The sequence below is a fragment of the Cebus imitator genome, unplaced genomic scaffold (genome assembly GCF_001604975.1).
Source record: "Cebus imitator isolate Cc_AM_T3 unplaced genomic scaffold, Cebus_imitator-1.0 Scaffold93, whole genome shotgun sequence".
Lineage (NCBI taxonomy): Eukaryota > Metazoa > Chordata > Mammalia > Primates > Cebidae > Cebus > Cebus imitator.
In genome coordinates, this window is record NW_016107408.1 from 4,485,009 (window position 1) to 4,503,293 (window position 18,285).

An 18,285-nucleotide genomic window follows, 5' to 3' on the forward strand; every position below is an offset into this window, starting at 1 on the left:
GGGGTTTCACCATGTTAGTCAGGCTGGTCTCAAACTCCTGACCTCAAGTAATCCACCTGCTTCGACCTCCCAAAGTGCTGGGATTACAGGCATGAGGCATGGCGCCCGGCCCATAAAATGTGAATGCCATAGACATGTTGTGTATCTTTCACGTGCTGCATGTATTTCTATGCTTCGTACATAAAAAGTAATATTATTTTACTCCCAAAAACCAATTGAAAATTCCCCCGTTGAAAGCGCATGGTTAGGTGGATGGGAAAAGGTCCCTGGCTATGTCCTGTCCTGTCCCTCCCAGACGCCATCGCAGGCCTGAGCAATCTGAAAGGACCTCCCTTTAATGGCTAAGGACTTCCGATGTGTTCCCCCAGATCATGGAGCACTGCATCAAGCAGAACAATGCCATTGACATCTACGAGGAGTATTTCAACGACGAGGAGGCCGTGGAAGTGACAGAGGAGGCCCCTTCGGCTAAAACCATCAATGTTTTCAGGTAGCGCCATAGCTAGGCAGGTGACTGGCCACCCTCTGCCACCCCCAAAGGCGTGGACATGGGTACCCCCAAAGGTGACTCCTTGCCAGTCACTGCGTGCCCTGGGTGCAGCACTCGCTGTGCTCCAAGCGTGATAAGCGCCATGGTAATAAGGCACCCAGCAGAGAAGTGGCCCTGCTCTGGGGCGGGTCTGGTTGATGGAAATGGAATGCTGACTCCAGGGAAAGTGAAATTGCCAAGCTATTTACAAGTGGGGCGTGTTCCCACAGTGTAGAGTAAATACGGGTACCTAGCGTGAGCAGCTAGCAGTGCTGTGGGCAAACAGACCCCCGCCCCAGCCTGCACTCATGTGAGAATATCTGTGAAAAACCCCAGAAGACAGCAGTTTGACACCAGGGATTCATCCCACAGGTGTGTGTGTGTGTGAAATCACTGCAGGTGTGGATATTCACTGCCGAGGATGTGTGCCAGCCAAAGACTGGCTAAGCCCATCTGCAGAGGCCTGGTTCTGGCAATTCCGGTACACCCATACAACACTGGTAAAAAGAGCCAGCAGGCCGGGTGCGATGGCTCACGCATGTAATCTCAGCACTTTGGGAGGCCAAGGCGGGCACATTACCTGAGGACAGGAGTTCGAGACCAGCCTGGCCAACATGGTGAAACCCCACCTCTACTTAAAATACAAAAATTAGCCGGGTGTGGTGGCTCACACCTGTAATCCCAGCACTTTGGGAGGCTGAGGCAGGTAGATCAACTGAGGTCAGGAGTTCAAGACCAGGCTGACCAACATGGCGAAAACCCATCTCTACTAAAAAACATAAAAATTAGCTGGGTGTGATGGCATGCACCTGTAATCCCAGCTCCTTGGGAGGCTGAGGTAGGAGAATCACTTGAACCTGGGAGGTGGAGGTTGCAGTGAGCCAAGATTGTGCCACTGCACATCAGCCTGGGAGACAGACTGAGACGTCATCTACATAAAATTTTAAAAGAAATTAGCTGGGTGTGGTGCACACACCTGTAATCCCAGCTACTGGGGAGGCTGAGGCAGGAGAGTCACTTGAACCTGGGAGGCAGAGGTTGCAGCGAGCTGAGATTGCGCCACTGCACTCCAGCCTGGGCAATGGAGTGAGATTCTGTCTCCGAAAAGAAAAAAACAAAAGAAAAATGAGCACTGCAACTTCTTATGTGCCGATACAAAGTGATTTCCAGGCTTCAGTGTGTGAAAAGCAAAGCAAAACAAAGCCAGCGCAGAAGTGTGTGCAGAGTGACACTTTTGGGCAGTCCCCAGCTGAAACCGTTTTTTGATTTCACAATGGTGCAAAAGCAATACAAATCCAGTAGAAACCGTACTGCAAGTGCCCATATACCCATTCTGTTTTTCCCTCTCAGTACAGTATTCAGTAAATTACATGCGCTGTTCACCTCTTTATTGTAAAACAGGCTTTGTGTTAGGCAATTTTGCCCAACTATAGGCTAATACAGGTGTTCTGAGCACGCAGGCTCGGCTAAGATGTGATGCTCGGTAGATAGGTGGATTCAATGCGTTTCTAGCTCCTGATATTTCCAACTTACCATGGGTTTATCCGACGTAGCCAGCATCGTTAGTCAAGGAGCATTGGATTGGATATGTGTAAAAATATATGCATACGTGTATACGTGTATGTGTGTATATATGTCCATGTATGGTTTTTTGATTTTTTGTTTTGTTTTGTTTTTGATATGAAGTTTCACTCTTGTTGCCCAGGCTGGAGTGCAATGGCATGATCTCGGCTCACTGCAACCTCTGCCTCCTGGGTTCAAGTGATTCTCCTGTCTCAGCCTCCTGAGTAGCTGGGATTACAGGCATGCACCACCACACCCGGCTAATTTTGTATTTTTAGTAGAGAAGGGGTTTCTCCATGTTGGTCAGGCTGGTCTCGAACTCTCATCCTCAAGTTATCCGCCTGCCTCGGCCTCCCAAAGTGCTTGGGAATACAGGTGTGAGCCATCGCGCCTGACCGTGTATGTATGTTTATATGCTTCATGTGAGGAGAACATCTGTGATTTTGGACTTCTGGCGTCTGGTACTGTGAGAGAATCAATTTCTGTCATTTGAAGCCACTCAGTTTGTGGGACCTCGTTGGAGCAGCGCCAGGAACCGAATACCCCATCCCAGAGCACCTTTGTAGGGTGTATGAAATAAGCTGATAGGAAGAAGAGCTTGGGAACAGGGCGGGGAGAGGACTGGGGGAGAAGGACATCTTGGCCTTGAAGGCTGCTATAAGGGAAGTGGGTGGAAGTGAGAAAGACCGTGCTCTGTGGCCTTGGTTTTAACTGTGAAGAAAAAAGCAAGGATGCCCATGTCCAATCAGATGAGTGGAGACAAGCAGGAGGCTGGAATAGAGCAGGGGGAGGTGCCGGGGGAATGTGGAGGGGAGGCCTCTGGACCTGCAGGGGTCAGACCTTGGGTCTGGGTGATGCAGGACTATGGAGGGGAAAGGTATTTTTTTTTTTTGGAAATGACTTGCCTCAAACACCAACACTAGGGAATTCATTTCACTACCACAACTGACTTAGGACCCTGGGAAGTACCTAGCCCAATCCCAGCACAACCAGAAAGGACTCTTTTCTAATGCAGGTCTGACCCATGGTGTACAGAGCAGGGCCAAATGCTATGAGCAAGGGGCGTGCAGGAGGGGGTGTGCAGGGCAGGGGCTGCCCTTCCTATTGCCCTCCAGCCCTGCTGGGCTCTGACCTCTTATATGGACCACCCGAGCAGGATGATGCATTAGGAATCATCCGAGGGGCTGGATGCGGTGGCTCAGGCCTGTAATCCCAGCACTTTGGGAGGCTGTGGCGAGTGGATCATCTGAGGTCAGGAGTTCAAGACCAGCCGAGGAAGCATGGCGAAACCTCATCTCTACTAAAAATACAGAAATTAGCCATGCATGGTGGTGGGTGCCTGTAATCCCAGCTCCTCAGGAGGCTGAAGCAGGAGAATCACTTGAACCTGGGAGGCAGACGTCACGGTGAGCCAAGATCATGCTACTGTCTGGGGGACAGAGCAAGACTCTGTCTGGAAAAGAAAAGAAAGAGAAATTGGGGAACCTGACATCCAGCCTTCTGCTCTCTTCCCTCTCCCCTGCAGGGATCCCCAGGAAATCAAGAGGGCTGCCACACATCTCTCCTGGCACCCTGATGGCAACAGGAAGTTGGCAGTGGCATACTCCTGCTTGGATTTTCAGCGGGCACCTGTGGGCATGAGCAACGATTCATACATCTGGGACCTGGGTGAGAAGCAGGGGGGTCCCAGTGGCCTGGGAGAGCTGAGGGCTGGGACCAGCACAAGCAGAGGAGGGGGAGGGAGGGACAGGAGGTCATGAACACTTAAGGGGTTGGTGCTTCAAGGGAGGGGCCCGCAACCGAGGAGGAAGCCAGTCTTCTCCTTCCTTCCTTGTCTGGCTTCAGGCAGAGCCAAGCAGGGTCAAATCAGAAGCAGGAAACCCCCTCCAATTCCAGATTGTTAGTCCGAGGCATGAAGACCTGACCCCATGGGATCCCAATTCTTAGCCCCTAAAGGGTGTATCAGGCCGGGCGCAGTGACTCATGCCTGTAATCCCAGCACTTTGGGAGGCCAAGGCAGGTGGATTACCTGATGTCAGGAGTTCAAGACCAGCCTGGCTAACATGGTGAAACCCCATCTCTACTAAAAATACAAAACTTAGCTGGGCATGGTGGCCAGAACCTGTAATCCCAGCTACTTGGGAGACTGAAGCAGGAGAATCACTTGAACCCAGGAGGCAGAGGTTGCAGTGAGCTATCACGACACTGCACTCCAGTCTGGGTGATAGAGCAAGACTGTCTCAAAAACACACAAAAAACAAAGAGCATATCAGAGAAAAGAGCATATCAGAAAGAGTGTCCAGCAGACTGAGAGGGGACCTAAGGGGCGGAGGAACAGAACTCATGCCTTTGTCCCACCCGTCCAGACACTTACCTTTAATTCATGGCAGTGTATCCATTTAGGAGCACAAACTATTGTCTACAGAAGGGTTGGCAAGGCACTGGCAGGGAGCAGATGGTGGTGGCTTCACGCTCTCTGGCTTCCCTTTATTGTCATCATCATTAAAATAAACGTGTAGGTGCCAGGCACAGAGCTAACGCCTGACACTCCGCTAGCTCAGTGAGTTCTGACAGCAGCCCCATGGGGTGGTGGACTCCATCATCATTTGCATCCACAGACCTGGTTCGAAGAAATTAGCAGAGAGTTGACTTTATGTAAAAACCTTAGTACCAAAACCTCATTTGACACCAAACCTGGGAACTGAACTAGAAATATAATTATCACATACATAGGCATACCCCAATCCTGATCACCAAAAAGAAAAACCATCAGCAAAGCCCCTAGGATCAAGAATGCCAGATTCTGGCCAAGGCGGACCAGGGGATGTAGCCTGGGGACAGACTGGAGAAGCTTCCAAGCTTCCGCCCACCACCGCGCCCCCCACCGTGCCCCCACCTGCAGAAGGGGTGAACCCCGTTGATCCTGTCCTTTTTTTTCCCAGTCCTGGTGCAGTAATTTTTTTCTGCTTTTAGAAAACCCCAACAAGCCTGAACTTGCTCTGAAGCCATCTTCCCCGCTCGTTACGTTGGAGTACAACCCCAAAGATTCCCACGTGCTCCTGGGTGGCTGCTACAATGGACAGATAGGTAAGGAGGGGCCCAGGCTCTTAACCAGAGCCAGTCCTGCTGCTGAGGGGCAGAGCCCCTGAGCTTGGCCATAGGGGACCAAGCAGGGTGGGGGCCTCCCATAGCTGACCAACTGCAGACACCGGTGAGGCAGGTTTTGCTGACACCGCAGCAGTATCTCCTGTTACTATTGTAAATCTAAAATCAGCTCAAAATAAGCAGTTTTTAAAAACTGTAGTTCAAGTAAAGTCAGAGAATATTTGACTAGGGCCAGCCATAAAGGGATGATGAGAGCATTGGGGAGCCCCATTTTGGGAGAGGCAGTCCGGGAAACCCACATGCTAACGATTATGGATACTACTGGCCTTATAGAATGAGTTGGGAAGTGTTCCTTTCTCTTCTGTGTTTGGAATTTTATGAAGAATTGGTATTAATTCTTTTTTTTGAGACAGCCTCGCTCTGTCACCCAGGCTGGAGTGTAGTAGCGTGATCTCAGCTCACTGCAGCCTCCACCTCTCGGAGTCAAGTGATTCTCCTGCCTCAGCCTCCCGAGTAGCTGGAACTACAGGCCCATGCCACCACACCCAGCCAATTTTTGTATTGTTTCAGTAGAATTGGGGTTTCACCATGTTGGACAGACTGGTCTCGAATTCTTGACCTCAAGTCATCCTCCTGCCTTGACCTTCCAAAGTGCTAGGATTACTGGTGTGAGCCACCGGCCTGGCCAGTATTAATTCTTGAAACGTTTGGTAGAACTCATCAGTGAAGTCATCTGGTTCCCGGGTTTTCTTCTTTGGAAACTTAAAAATTACTAATTCAGTCCCTTTATTGTTATAGATCTGTTCACATTTTCTGTTATTTAATTAGTTTTGATAGTTTCTGTCTTTCTAGGAACTTTTCCATTTCATCAAGTTGTCTAGTTGACATATAATTGTTCACAGTGTTCCCTTACAATCCTTTTCTTTTCTTTCTTTCTTTCTTTCTTTCTGTCTTTCTTTCTTTCTTTCTTTCTTTCTTTCTTTCTTTCTTTCTTTCTTTCTTTCTTTCTTTCTTTCTTTCTTTCTTTCTTTTTCTTTTCTTTCTTTCTTTCTTTCCTTCTTTTTTGAGATGGAGTCTCACTCTGTTGCCCAGGCTGGGGTATAGTGGCATGATCTCAGCTCACTGCAGTCTCCACCTCCGGGGTTCAGGAGATTCTCCTGCCTCAGCCTCCTGAGTAGCTGGGATTACAGGCGCTTGCCACCACACCTGGCTAATTTTTGTATTTTTAGTGGAGATGGGGTTTCATCATGTTGGTCAGGCTGGTCTTGAACTCCTGACCTCTTGGTTCGCCCGCCTCGGCCCCCCAAAGTGCCATGGTCCCATGAGCGACCATGACTGGCTCCCTTATAATCATTTTCATTTCTGCAGTGTTGGTAGTAATTTCCCTATTTCATTCCTGACTTTAGTAATTTCATTCCTGAATTCAGTAATTTAGTAATTAAAGTAATCCAACTTTACTCTTTTTTACTTGGTCAGACTACCTAGAGGGCTGTCAATTTCATTTTCTTTTCAAAGAACCAACTTTTGGCTGTATTGATTTTTCTCAGTTGTTTTTTAATTCTCTATTTCTTTTCACACCAATATTTTTTTTACGTCTTTCTTTCTGTTTGTTTTTAAATTAATTTGCTCTAATTTTTCGAATGTCTCAAGGTGGAAAGTTAGGCTATTGATTTGGGATTTTAAAAAATATAGGCATCTAGAGTTGTAAATTTCCCTGTAAACACTACTTTAACTGCTTCCCATATGCTTTGGTGTGGAATATTTTCATGTTCATTTATTTCAAAGTATTTTCTAGTTTCCCTTTTGAATTCTTCTTTGATCCATTGGTGTTTAGGAATATGTTGTTTATCTTCCACATATATATATAAATGTTCTAGTTTTCCTTTGGTTATTGATTCCTAGTTTCATTTCAGTTTGGTCAGAAAATACACTTTGCATTATTTCAATCTTTTTTTTTTTTTTTTTTTTTATGACAGAGTTTTGCTCTATTGCCCAGACTGGCGTGCAGTGGGCCAATCACAGCTCGTTGCAGCCTTGACCTCCTGGGTCTAGGCAATCCTCCTACCTCAGCCTCCCGAGTGGCTGGGACTACAGGCATGTGCCACCATGCTTAGCTAATTTTTGTAGTTTTTGTAGACACAGGTTTCACTATGTTTCCCAGGCTGGTCTTAAACTCCTGGGCTCAAGCTATCCACCCGCCTCAGCTGGCCTCTTGGAGTGCTGGGATTATAGACGTGAACCACCATGCCTGGCCTTATTTCAGCCTTTTAAAATTTATTGAGACTTGTTTTATGGCCTAGTGTATTATCTATCCTGGAGACCGTTCCATGAGCACTTGGGAAGACTATCTTCTGCTCATTGTCCAGTGGTGTGTTCTGTAGATGTCTGGGAGGTCTTGTTCACAGCGCTGGTCAAGACTTCTATTTCCTCACTGATCCTTCACCTAGTCGTTACTATTCAATCTATTATTGAAAGTCGGATACTGACATCTGCAATTATTATTGTTGCATTGTCTATTTCTCCTTCAATTTTGTCAAATTTTGCTTCCTGTATGTTAAGGCTATGTTTTTTGGTACATATACATGTTTATAGTTGTTATGTTTTCCTAGTTAATTCACCTTTTTATCAGTATATAATATCTCCATCTCAAAAAAATAAAAATAATAATAAAGTATGCCTCTTGTAGATTAGATATAGCTGACATACAAATGGATCATAATTTTTTTTTTTTTTTTTTTTGAGATGGAGTCTCTCTCTGTCGCCAGGCTGGAGTGCAGTGGCACAATCTTAGCTCACTGCAACTTCTACCTCCCAGGTTAAAGTTATTTTCCTGCCTCAGCCTCCCAAATAAGCTGGGATTATAGGTGCGAGCCACCAAGCCAGGCTAATTTTTGTATTTTTAGTAGAGACAGGGTTTCACCACATTGGCCAGGCTGGTCTCGAACTCCTAGCCTCAAGTGATCTGCCCACCTCGGCCTCCCAAAGTGCTAGGATCACAGGCATGAGCCACGGTGCCCAGCCTGGATTATAGTTTTTTTCCTTTTAATCTATTCTGTCAAACTCTGGTTTTAAGTGGAGAGTTTAATCTATTTACATTAATGTAATTACTGATAAAGCAGGATTTACATCTGCCATTTGGCTTTTTTCTATATATCTTATTTTTTTGGTTCTTTCTCCATAACTGCCTTCTTTTGTGTTACATATTTTCTAGTGTACCATTTTAATTCTCTTATCATTTCTTTTTTCTTTCTTTCTTTTCTATTTTTTTTAGAGATAGCATCTCACTCTGTCACCCAAGCTGGAATGCAGTGCCATGAATATAGCTCACTGCAGCCTCAAACTCCTGGGCTCAAGCAATCCTCCTCAGCCTCCTGAGTAGCTGGGATGTCACCACACCCAGCAACTTTTTTATTTTTTAATTTTTGTAGAGATGGGGTCTTGCTCTGTTACCCAGACTGGTCTCGAACTCCTGGCCTCAAGCAATTCTCCCACCTCAGCCTCCCAAAGTGCTGGGATTTCAGGCGGGAGCCACTTCGCCCAGCTTCAGCTGTTGACCTCATTGATGACCCCATGTGTGTGATGAGTCATTTTTTTCTCTCGCTTCTTTCAAGAGTCTCTGGCTTCAGCTTTGATTATGATGTTTCAAGGTATGGATATCTTTGAGTTTATCCCACCTGGAATTCATTGAGTTTCTTGGATGTATAGATTGATTTTAAAAAAAAATCAAATATGGAATATTTACAACCATTATTTCCTCAAATATCCTTTCCTACCCTATCTCTCTCTCCTCTCCTTCTGTGACTTCCATTATGTGTATGTTGGCATGCTTGGTGGTGTCCCATAGGTCTTTAGACTCTGTTTTTCTTTGTTCTCTTTTCTTTCTATTCCTCAGACTACATAATCTCAATTGACTCTTCTTCGAGTTCAGTGATTCTTCTGCTTGCTCAAATATGCCATCCTGAAGCTTCTCTACCATATGTTTGTTTTGGTGATTGGCTCCAGAATTTCTATTTGCTCTTTTTTAAAAAGTAATTTCTGTCTTGTTCAGGTGCAGTGGCTCATGCCTGTAATCCCAGCACTTTGGGAGGCTGAGGTGGGTGGATTACCTGAGCTCAGGAGTTCAAGACCAGCCTGGGCAACATGATCAAACCCCCCTGTCTCTACTAAAATTAAAAAAAAAAAAATCAGTCAGGTGTGGTGGCATGCACCTGTAGTCCCACCTAGTTGGGAGGTTGAGGCAAGGGAATTGCTTAAACCCAGGAGGCGGAGGTTGCAGTGAGCTGAGACCATGCCACTGCACTCCAGGCTGGGCAACAAAGCGAAACTCTTGTCTCCAATACTACTACTAATAATTTCTGTCTATTGTACTTTTTATTTGGTGAGATACTGTCACATGCTTTTCTTGAGTTCTTTCGATGTGACTTCCTTTAGTTCTCTGAGTGTGTTTAGCAGAGCTGATGTAAGGCCTTTGTGTAGTTAGGCTGACATTTGGGCTTCTTGGGGACAGTCTCTGTTTATTGCTTTTTCATTCCTGTAATGGGCCATATATTTTTATTTCTTGGCATGTCTTATACTATTTTTTATCAAAAACTATACTTTGTGTATGATCTTATTTGGGAGCTTTGCAGATCAGGTCGACAGGCCTCGCAGAATTTGTGCTGTCGCTGTTTGCTATAGTTGTTCTTTGTTGCATTCATGAATTTTCTTAGCTGGTTCTGGAAAGTCTGTATTCTCTGCCACATGTGCCCTCTGTAGTCTCTGCTTAGCTTGGTGATTAGTGAATAATTGGACAAAAATTTCCTTAAGCATCTGTCACCAAAAACACCTCCCCTTCTCTGCTAAGGGGCTCTGTGTGCGTGTGAGCATGCCTTTACACGCAGCAGGCCATTGTCAACTCTGCCTTAGCGTCAGTGCAGGGATGAGGTCAGCCAGAGATGAGAGTTAGGGCTTTATCAGCTTTCCTGAGCATGACACAGCTCTGGGCATGCACACAGCTCTGTCCACACATGTGACCTTCTAGACTCCCAGGAATCTGTCAGAGCTTTTCAAAGCCCTTGTGAACACATCATGCTCAGGCTTTTCCTTTTTTTAATTTACTTTTTTGTTTAAATATAATAGAGGCCAAGCATGGTGGTTCACGGCTGTAATCCTAGCACTTTGGGAGGCCGAGGCGGGAGGATCGCCTGAGTTCGGGAGTTCAAAACTAGCCTGGGCAGCATAGTGAGATCTTGTCTCTAAAGAGAGAAATAAAGAGAAAGAGAGAGAAGAGAGAGAGAGAGAGAGAGAGAGAGAGAGAGAGAGAGAGCATGGGAGGGAGGGAGGGGGAGAGAGAGAGAATATAGGGATGGGGTTTTGCTATGTTGATCAGGTTGGTTGTGAACTCCTGGCCTCAAGCAGTCCTGCCTCAGCCCCTCAAAGTGCTAGGATTACAGGCGTGACTGTACCTGGCCCAGCTTTTCCTTTTAAGCCTTTTCGTCGGTCTATTCCTTGCCGCCCCTGTTATCCACTGCCTCAGGAAGCTGCAGAGTTAGTCAGTTGCCTGCAATTACATCCTGATGAAAAGACTTTTCACACCAGGCAAAGGCTGAACCAAGTCAATTACAGCCAGCCTTGCAGGAGGAGCCTTATCAGGGAACCGCCAGACAGGTTAGGTAATGGCAGTTCTCTGGGCATGAGACTTGAAAGGAGCTCCAGCCCATTCTGCTCCCTCTGGTGGCGCCAGGCTGCTGTTTTTCATCAGGAGCACAGAATGTGATTTTTCAAGGCCACCGCGGAACTGCGGAGTGTGCTATCTTAACTAGGGCAAGTGAAAATACCACTGTTTTTTTTTTTTTTCACCCAGATTCTACTGTTTTTCTTGAATAAACATTCTCCCGACTGCTGTAAGCCTCTAGCTAATTTCCAGAGTTCTGAAAAAGTTGATTCTGACCATTTTTGCCAGTTTTCTCACTGCTATTATGGAGGAGAGAATTTTCGGAGGTCCATACTTCACGGTTTGTTGATGGCACACCTGGATAACTTTTTTTTTTTTTTTGAGACAGAGTCTCGCTCTGTCACCCAGGCTGGAGTGCAGTGGTGCAATCTTGGCTCACTGCAATCTCTGTCTCCGGAGTTCAAGTGATTCTCCTGCCTCAGCCTCCCGAGTGGCTGGCACGTGCCACCACACCTGGCTAATTTTTGTATTTTTAATACAAACAGAGTTTTGCCATGTTTGCTGGGCTGGTCTCAAACTCCTGACCTCAAATGATCCACCGCCTTGACCTTCCAAAGTGCTGGGATTATAGGCATGAGCCACCACATCCAGCCAAGACTGCCTTTTTTCTTTTTTTCAATACCTAGTGAGATCAGAAGTCATCTGCCTGGATTGGCTCTGAATGTCCCTACCTGTTCTGTTCCCCTGACCCTGAAGTCGCCAGACACCCAACCCATAACTACACCCAGGACAGTCTTGACCCTGGGCATGAAAAGAATCCCCCACTCCTCCCACCTGTCTGTGTTCTCACTTTTGCTGTGGCGGGGGCCAGGATGGCTGAGAAACTCCTCCTGGGAAACTCTCTGTAGTCAGCTGCTTCCTGAGGCCCCAAGCTCCCTCTCAGACCTGCTGCCCCCCACCCAGAGGAGCTTTCAGAGTATGGAATAGACCCGGGCTCCCTTAAACATCCCTGCCAAATTATCTGGGTGCCAGAGCTCTAAAAGCCTGAAGCAGAGCCACTTTGCCATGATTAATTCAGGAGCCTTGCCTCACTCATTATTCATAACCTCTTTCAGTGGTTTTTCATGCCAGCTCATACCAGCCCAGGCTCTGGTGCTTTGCTGCTCCAAGAAGGGCCCTGTAGGGCCATGTGGGACCCAGTGGGACATACCCTTGAGCACTGCTTTGCCAAAGCAGAGCAGGCTTATCTTTTATTTTTATTTTTTGTTTTGTTTTTGAGATATTCTTATAGTCTCACTTTGTTGCCCAGGCTGGAGGGCAATGGCGTGATCTCGGCTCACTGCAACCTCGCCTCCCAGGTGCAAGCGATTCTCCTGCCTCCTGAGAAGCTGGGATTACAGGCACCTGCCACCACACCTGGCTGATTTTTTTTTTTCTTTTGTATTTTTAGTAGAGACAAGTCTTTCACCACATTGGCCAAGCTGGTCTCAAACTCCTGACCTCAAGTGAACTGCCTACCTTAGCCTCCCAAAGTGCTGGGATTACAGGCATCAGCCACCACGCCTGGTCTGTCTTTATTTTTTGAGGCAGGGTCTTGCTCTGTTGCCCAGGCTGGAGTGCAGTGACACAATCTTACACTGCAGCCTCAACCTCCCAGGCTCAGGCAATTCTCCCACCTCAGCCTCCCGAGCAGCAGGGACTACAGGGATGTACCACCATGCCCGGCTTATTTTTTAACGGGGTCTCACTATGTTGCCCAAGCTGGTCTTGAAATCCTGGGCTCAAGCAATCCTTTTGCCTCAGCCTCCTAATGTGCCTCTGTGCCTGGCTGAGCAGGCTTATCTAAGAAAACATTTCTGGACCATCTCATTTCAGGGGGCAAATGCCTTGGACTTGGAGAAATACTAAGTCAAAGCTTATGAACTAAGTACTTTGTTATTTGTAACTACTTAAAAGTACTTAGTTCGTAAGCTTTGACTTAGTATTTCTCCAAGAAATACTAAGGAGAAACAGCTCTGAGTGATAGGGTGAGTCCTCACTGTGCACTCATGGGAAAATGGAAACGAAACCCCACTGGACAAGGGACAGATAACCTTCCATCATTCTTGGCAGAGCACTGATAACAGATCACAGTAAACGCTGAAGCTCTGTAAGTTTCTCTCCAACAGAGGCAGCAGAGGCGCAAAGGATAAAAGAGAATGAGCTAATGCAGCAAAGAGATTCGCCTAAATGGGGCCTTTCTGCGTGCTTTTCCCAGTGGCAGGGACTCAGCTCTCCTCTCGCCTGGCTCCCTCCATCTGAGGCTGGCCTTCCATCCCAGCCATCTGTCACTGCCTCCAAGAGGCCTGCCCTGACTACCCTCATGTGTTCCCCTGCCACTCTGCCTGTCCTGTCCCCAGAGGCTTTCCCCGGGTCGAGTGTTGTATAGGGAGTCGATGCCTGGGAGGGGCTCAGGGACTAAATGAAGCTTGCACTCTTGGAGTTTCTCCAGAGGGTCTGTGGGGGCTGGTAGGAAACTCAGGCTGATTGGAACCAAGCCCTAATTCTAAAAAACCACATACCTGCCAAACCGGAAGCAGCAGGCACCCCCCGCCACCGCTCCCTGCCCCAGGGAAGGAAACCCTTGCCTGCCTACACCGCTTCTTCATCTCCTTCCTCTCCAGCCTGCTGGGACACCCGGAAGGGCAGCCTGGTGGCTGACCTATCCACCATCGAGTTCAGCCACCGAGACCCTGTGTATGGCACCATCTGGCTGCAGTCAAAGACGGGCACCGAATGCTTCTCAGCATCCACAGATGGGCAGGTACCCACCGGCCAGACACTGGGGAGGCAAGGGAAGGAGGAGACAGTAACAGTTCCCTGATTCCCCATCAGAATCCCTGGGGACATTTTCTTTAACACATTTTATTTTATATTTTATTTTGTTTTGAGACAACTTGCCCATGCTGGAGTACAATGGTGCAATCTTGGCTCACTGCAACCTCTGCCTCCTGGGTTCAAGCAATTCTCCTGCCTCAGCCTCCCAAGTAGCTGCAATTACAGGCACCCACCACCACACCTGGCTAATTTTTTTGTTTTTAGTGGAGATGGGGTTTCGCCATGTTGGCCAGGCTGGTCTCGAACTCCTGACTTCAGGTGATCCACCTGTCTTGGCCTCCCAAAATGCTGGGATTACAGGTGTCAGGCATGAATGCCTGGCCTAACACTTTATTTTAAAATCGAATAGTGATAATACATGCCCACAGAACAGAATCTAATAGGTACAAAAAGGAAAATGCCTTCCTCCCACCTCCTTCTGCACCTTCTCCCCTCCCTGCAGGCAACCATCTCTTATGTCTGCCTTCAGAGCTAGTCTCTGCATATTCAAGGAAACACATTTCTCTTCTTCACTTTCTTTTTGTACACTTTGTACACTGTTCTGTACTTGATGTTTTTCATCTTGTGTACCTTGGAGATAGTTTCATGTTTCGTAAACTGCTGCCCCATGCCTGTTAATCATGGCATCGTGTGGGTGAGCCATTATTTATATATGGATTCTAGTAGTTTGCTGCTACTCCCCAAAATGTACCAAAGAGCGTCTTTATACACAGATTATAGCACACGTGCGGGGATAATCTACCACAGACATTGCTGGCGGCGGGACTTCTAGGTCCGGAAACACGTGCATTTTTAACATTGCCGGACATCGCCTTATGGCGGGGAGTCTCGACGTGTACAGATTCTTGGCCTTTCGCCTGGTTTTGGTTCAGTAGGTCAGGGGCGAGGCCCCCGCATCTGGATTTTATGAAGCTTGCCGGTGACTCTGAAGATCAGCCAGGTGTGGGGACTGTGGACAGAGCAGCAATCCTCGAAGTGTATTTGCTCCCACGGATTGCTGGGGGCCCCATCGTTTGTGGCCCAGTGGCTGGCCCCAGGAAGGTGGGGCGGGGGTGGGGAAGGCAAAAGCAGTGGGAGTGGGGAATGCAGGGCCTGCAGGTCTGACAGTCACCCCTCCTCCCACCAGGTCATGTGGTGGGACATCCGAAAGATAAGTGAGCCCACTGAGGTCGTGATCATGGACATCACCAGAAAGGAGCAGTTGGAAAATGCCTTGGGGGCCATCTCCCTGGAGTTTGAATCTACTTTGGTGAGTGTCTGTTGCTGTCCCTTCCATTGCCAGGGCAGCCAGGGCTGAAGACAGGCCATGGCTAGGATGTCAGGAGCTCACGGAACCCAGCACCAGCCCAGAGAGGCCAACCTTCCTGCAGCCATCCTAGACGTGTGTGGCCTTTACAACAACTTTCCAGCAGGGGGCAGCAGAGCTCCTTGAAGAAGGACACCATAGTCATCATCGCACCAAGGTCATCTTTTGGCCAGCAGCCCAGCTTAACACAAAGGGCAGTCTTTTGACAGGACAATTTCAGAAATGCCCTGTTTTGTGGGGAAGGTCACGCCCAGCACCAACGTCGTGAAGCCTAGTCCCCAACCCAGGTCCTGGCCCTACCTGGCACGGGGGCCCTAGGCCGGTCATCTGCCCTCCTCTGGGGAAAGAAGAGTTATTGGAGAGGAAAATGAGGTCAGAGCAGGCTGCTTGGAAAACCAGAGCACAGGCATGGCCTCAGTGTTCGGTAACTAAGAAAGAATGACAAAGAAATATTCATTTGGCCGAGCACGGTGGCTGCCACCTGTAATCCCAGCACTTTGGGAGGCCGAGAATTCAAGACCTGCCTGGGTACATAGTAAGACCCTCAATCTTTACCAAAAAAGAAAGAGAGAGAGAAAAAGGAAAGAAAAAGGAAGGAGGGAAGGAAGGAAGGAAGGAAGGAAGGAAGGAAGGAAGGAAGGAAGGAAGGAAGGAAAACATCAATGTGAGGCCAGGCATGGTGGCTCACACCTGTAATTCCAGCACTTTGGGAGGCTGTGGTGGGAGGATCACTTGAGTCTAGGAGTTCAAGACCAGCCTGGGCAACACAGCAAGACGCTGTCCCTACGTAAGAAAAGGAAAAAAATGAAAAATCAAAGTCTGAGCATAATGCAAATGTGTTAGAGGAGGGAAGCTTCTAGAAGCAGCAAAGGAAGACTTCCTCTCTAAAACAAGAAGGCAGCTTTCCCTTGTTGTTGGCTTTTGGCGTGGGCTGAGTCTTGGTTTTGGTCTTAGTGCAGCCCAGGCCTGGTTCCCCCTTGCAGGTGTCACTTGTTTGCTTCTGGGTCATGTGCCACCATTCCTGGGGCTTTGGGAGGCTCTGGCCTTGAACCTGCCTGGGCAACCCCAGCCCAAGGCTGAGAGATGAATGCTGGTGGGATGAGGAGACCATTCAACTGACCCCCTCCCCAGAGGACGAGGCACTGCGCATGGAGGTTGGGGTGGCAAGGGCTCAGGAAAACGTTCTGTAGGGGCTGGGTCATCGCCTGCTGAGGACATCCTGTGACCGGGATTTTGGGGTGCCGGGGAGGCACAGCTCCCCCAAGAGAATGTTGTAGGTTCTTGATGTCCTGCTCTCTCAAGAATGAGAGAGGGGACCACGGCAGGTGCACTTGTAAAGTAAATACTAGGCTCAAAAAGTGTTTGCGGAAAGTGATTTATTTAGGTAGAGAGAGAAACAGGAGAAGAGAGAAAGAAACAGCTAGCTCTCACACTGAGCAACAGAAAGAAAAGCCGCTCTCACACTGAGCAAGAAGGGTTCCCAGAAGAGGGAAAACCAGAGAAGGAAGAGTCCTCTCACACTGAGCGAGAGAATCCAGAAAGATGGAATCTGGGAGAGGAGAGCAGCTTCCACACTGATTGCATGGGAATAGAGATGGAGCTTAGGAGGGGAAGACAGGCTTCCACGAGGGCGTGTGGAAGGGGACTCCAGAGGGAAAAGGCAGGAGAGAGAAAGATGGCTTCCACAAAGGGGGTGTTTGCGGAAGGGGACCCAAACATGGAGCCTGACGGGGTGTGGAAGAAGGGGACTTTTAACCTGAGGACCCCCCCACCTTCTCCAAGACCCCTGGCCAATGAAAGGGGTTCCTTAGAACTTCCGCTGGAGTGGTTGACCTTTGACCCTTTCCTGTGCGTTGGAAAATTAAAACAGAGACTGTTAAATCTCCCGGATAGAGAGGCATGGGGCGTGGGTGGGTTATGCATGGCACTTGGGAATTTTTTGCCCTTAAAACTGTGCCCCCTTGTGGACCTGGAAAGAGAGCACATTCCCTCAATCTGAGCCCACTGACAAAGGCCCCCCTTCAGCATGCTCGTCCCCTACGTCACTCAGCTGCTTTTTCCATTTGGAATGCTGGGGACACAGTGCCATGGTAGGCTCAGGCCCTGCTGGTGGAGGTTGTCCGATCTAGCCCGGAAGTTCAGCCACGGAGCCGTGAACGAGGCGGGGCATTGCATGATGGAGGGGGTTGTGCTCAGAGGGAGCACTGGATCAGGAGTCCAGAGACCAGCCTTTGTGTATTCAGTCCGCAGTGAAGTGGGCAGCTATTAGAGGTCAGTTTGTGGGCAATGGGCCCACGTAAGACAAGCTTGCACCCCTCAAAGAGCTCACCAGCCAGCAGTAGAGGGACAAATCACATCACCAGCTGCCAAGCGGCTTCCTGAGTGCTGATTGGCCACCTGCTCTGAGTTCTCAGGGACACCAGCCTGGACAAAGCTGACAGATGTCACTGTCGGCTGGGCGCAGTGGCTCACGCCTGTAATCCCAGCACTTTGGGAGCCCAAGGTGGGTGGATCACCTGAGCTCAGGAGTTGGAGACCAGCCTGGCCAACATGGTGAAACCCCGTCTCTACTAAAAACACAAAAAAATTAGCCGGGTGGTGGCGGGTACCTGTAATCCCAGATACTTGGGAGGCTGAGGCAGAAGAATCTCTTGAACCTGGAAGGCAGAGGTTGCAGTGAGCCTAGATCGCAGCACTGCACTTCAGCCCAGGCGACAGTGCGAGACTCTGCCTCAAAGAAAAGAAAAAGAAGAAAGACAAATGTCACTGTCCTGCCAGGGCAGGCTCAGCCCATCCTGCGAGTGACCTGGGTGGGTCACACTGCTTCCCCTCCCTGGGCCTTGTTTACTCTGCCTGTAAACAAACATCAGGGTCTTGATGGCCAAATGCATCGTGGTCACAGTGATGGGCTGTGAAGGGAGCTAGTGACGACCCTCCAGGGCCTGCCGGCGCCAGGGTGGGCTTCACTAAGCACAGGCTCCTGGAGCAGCTTCCAAAAACAAGGTGGGGTCTGAGGATCCCGGGAAGAGTAGGGACAGCTCTCCCGGTGCGGCCATAGCCCGAGCAGAGGCTTGATCTGAAGGCCTTTCTGGCACCTGCAGACCCCACCCCAGCAGGCACCTGGCCATGCCCGCTAAGTGCAGAGCTGATGGTTCACGGAGCCTTCCCCTCCTGTGTCGCTCCTTCCACAGCCCACCAAGTTCATGGTGGGCACCGAGCAGGGCATCATCATCTCCTGCAACCGCAAGGCCA

General features: G+C 48.7%; 1 protein-coding gene across 1 annotated transcript in view; it reads left to right on the top strand.

Moving 5' to 3' along the window:
• The window catches only part of DNAI2 (dynein axonemal intermediate chain 2), a 35,242-nt gene that overhangs the window by 9,496 nt on the left and 7,461 nt on the right, over positions 1–18,285 (top strand). Inside the window, exons 4-9 of the mRNA XM_037740997.1 lie at positions 369–490; positions 3,618–3,760; positions 5,066–5,179; positions 13,514–13,653; positions 14,854–14,976; positions 18,225–18,285. Coding sequence (XP_037596925.1) covers positions 369–490; positions 3,618–3,760; positions 5,066–5,179; positions 13,514–13,653; positions 14,854–14,976; positions 18,225–18,285 — 703 coding nt within the window. The remainder of the gene's footprint in view (positions 1–368; positions 491–3,617; positions 3,761–5,065; positions 5,180–13,513; positions 13,654–14,853; positions 14,977–18,224) is intronic.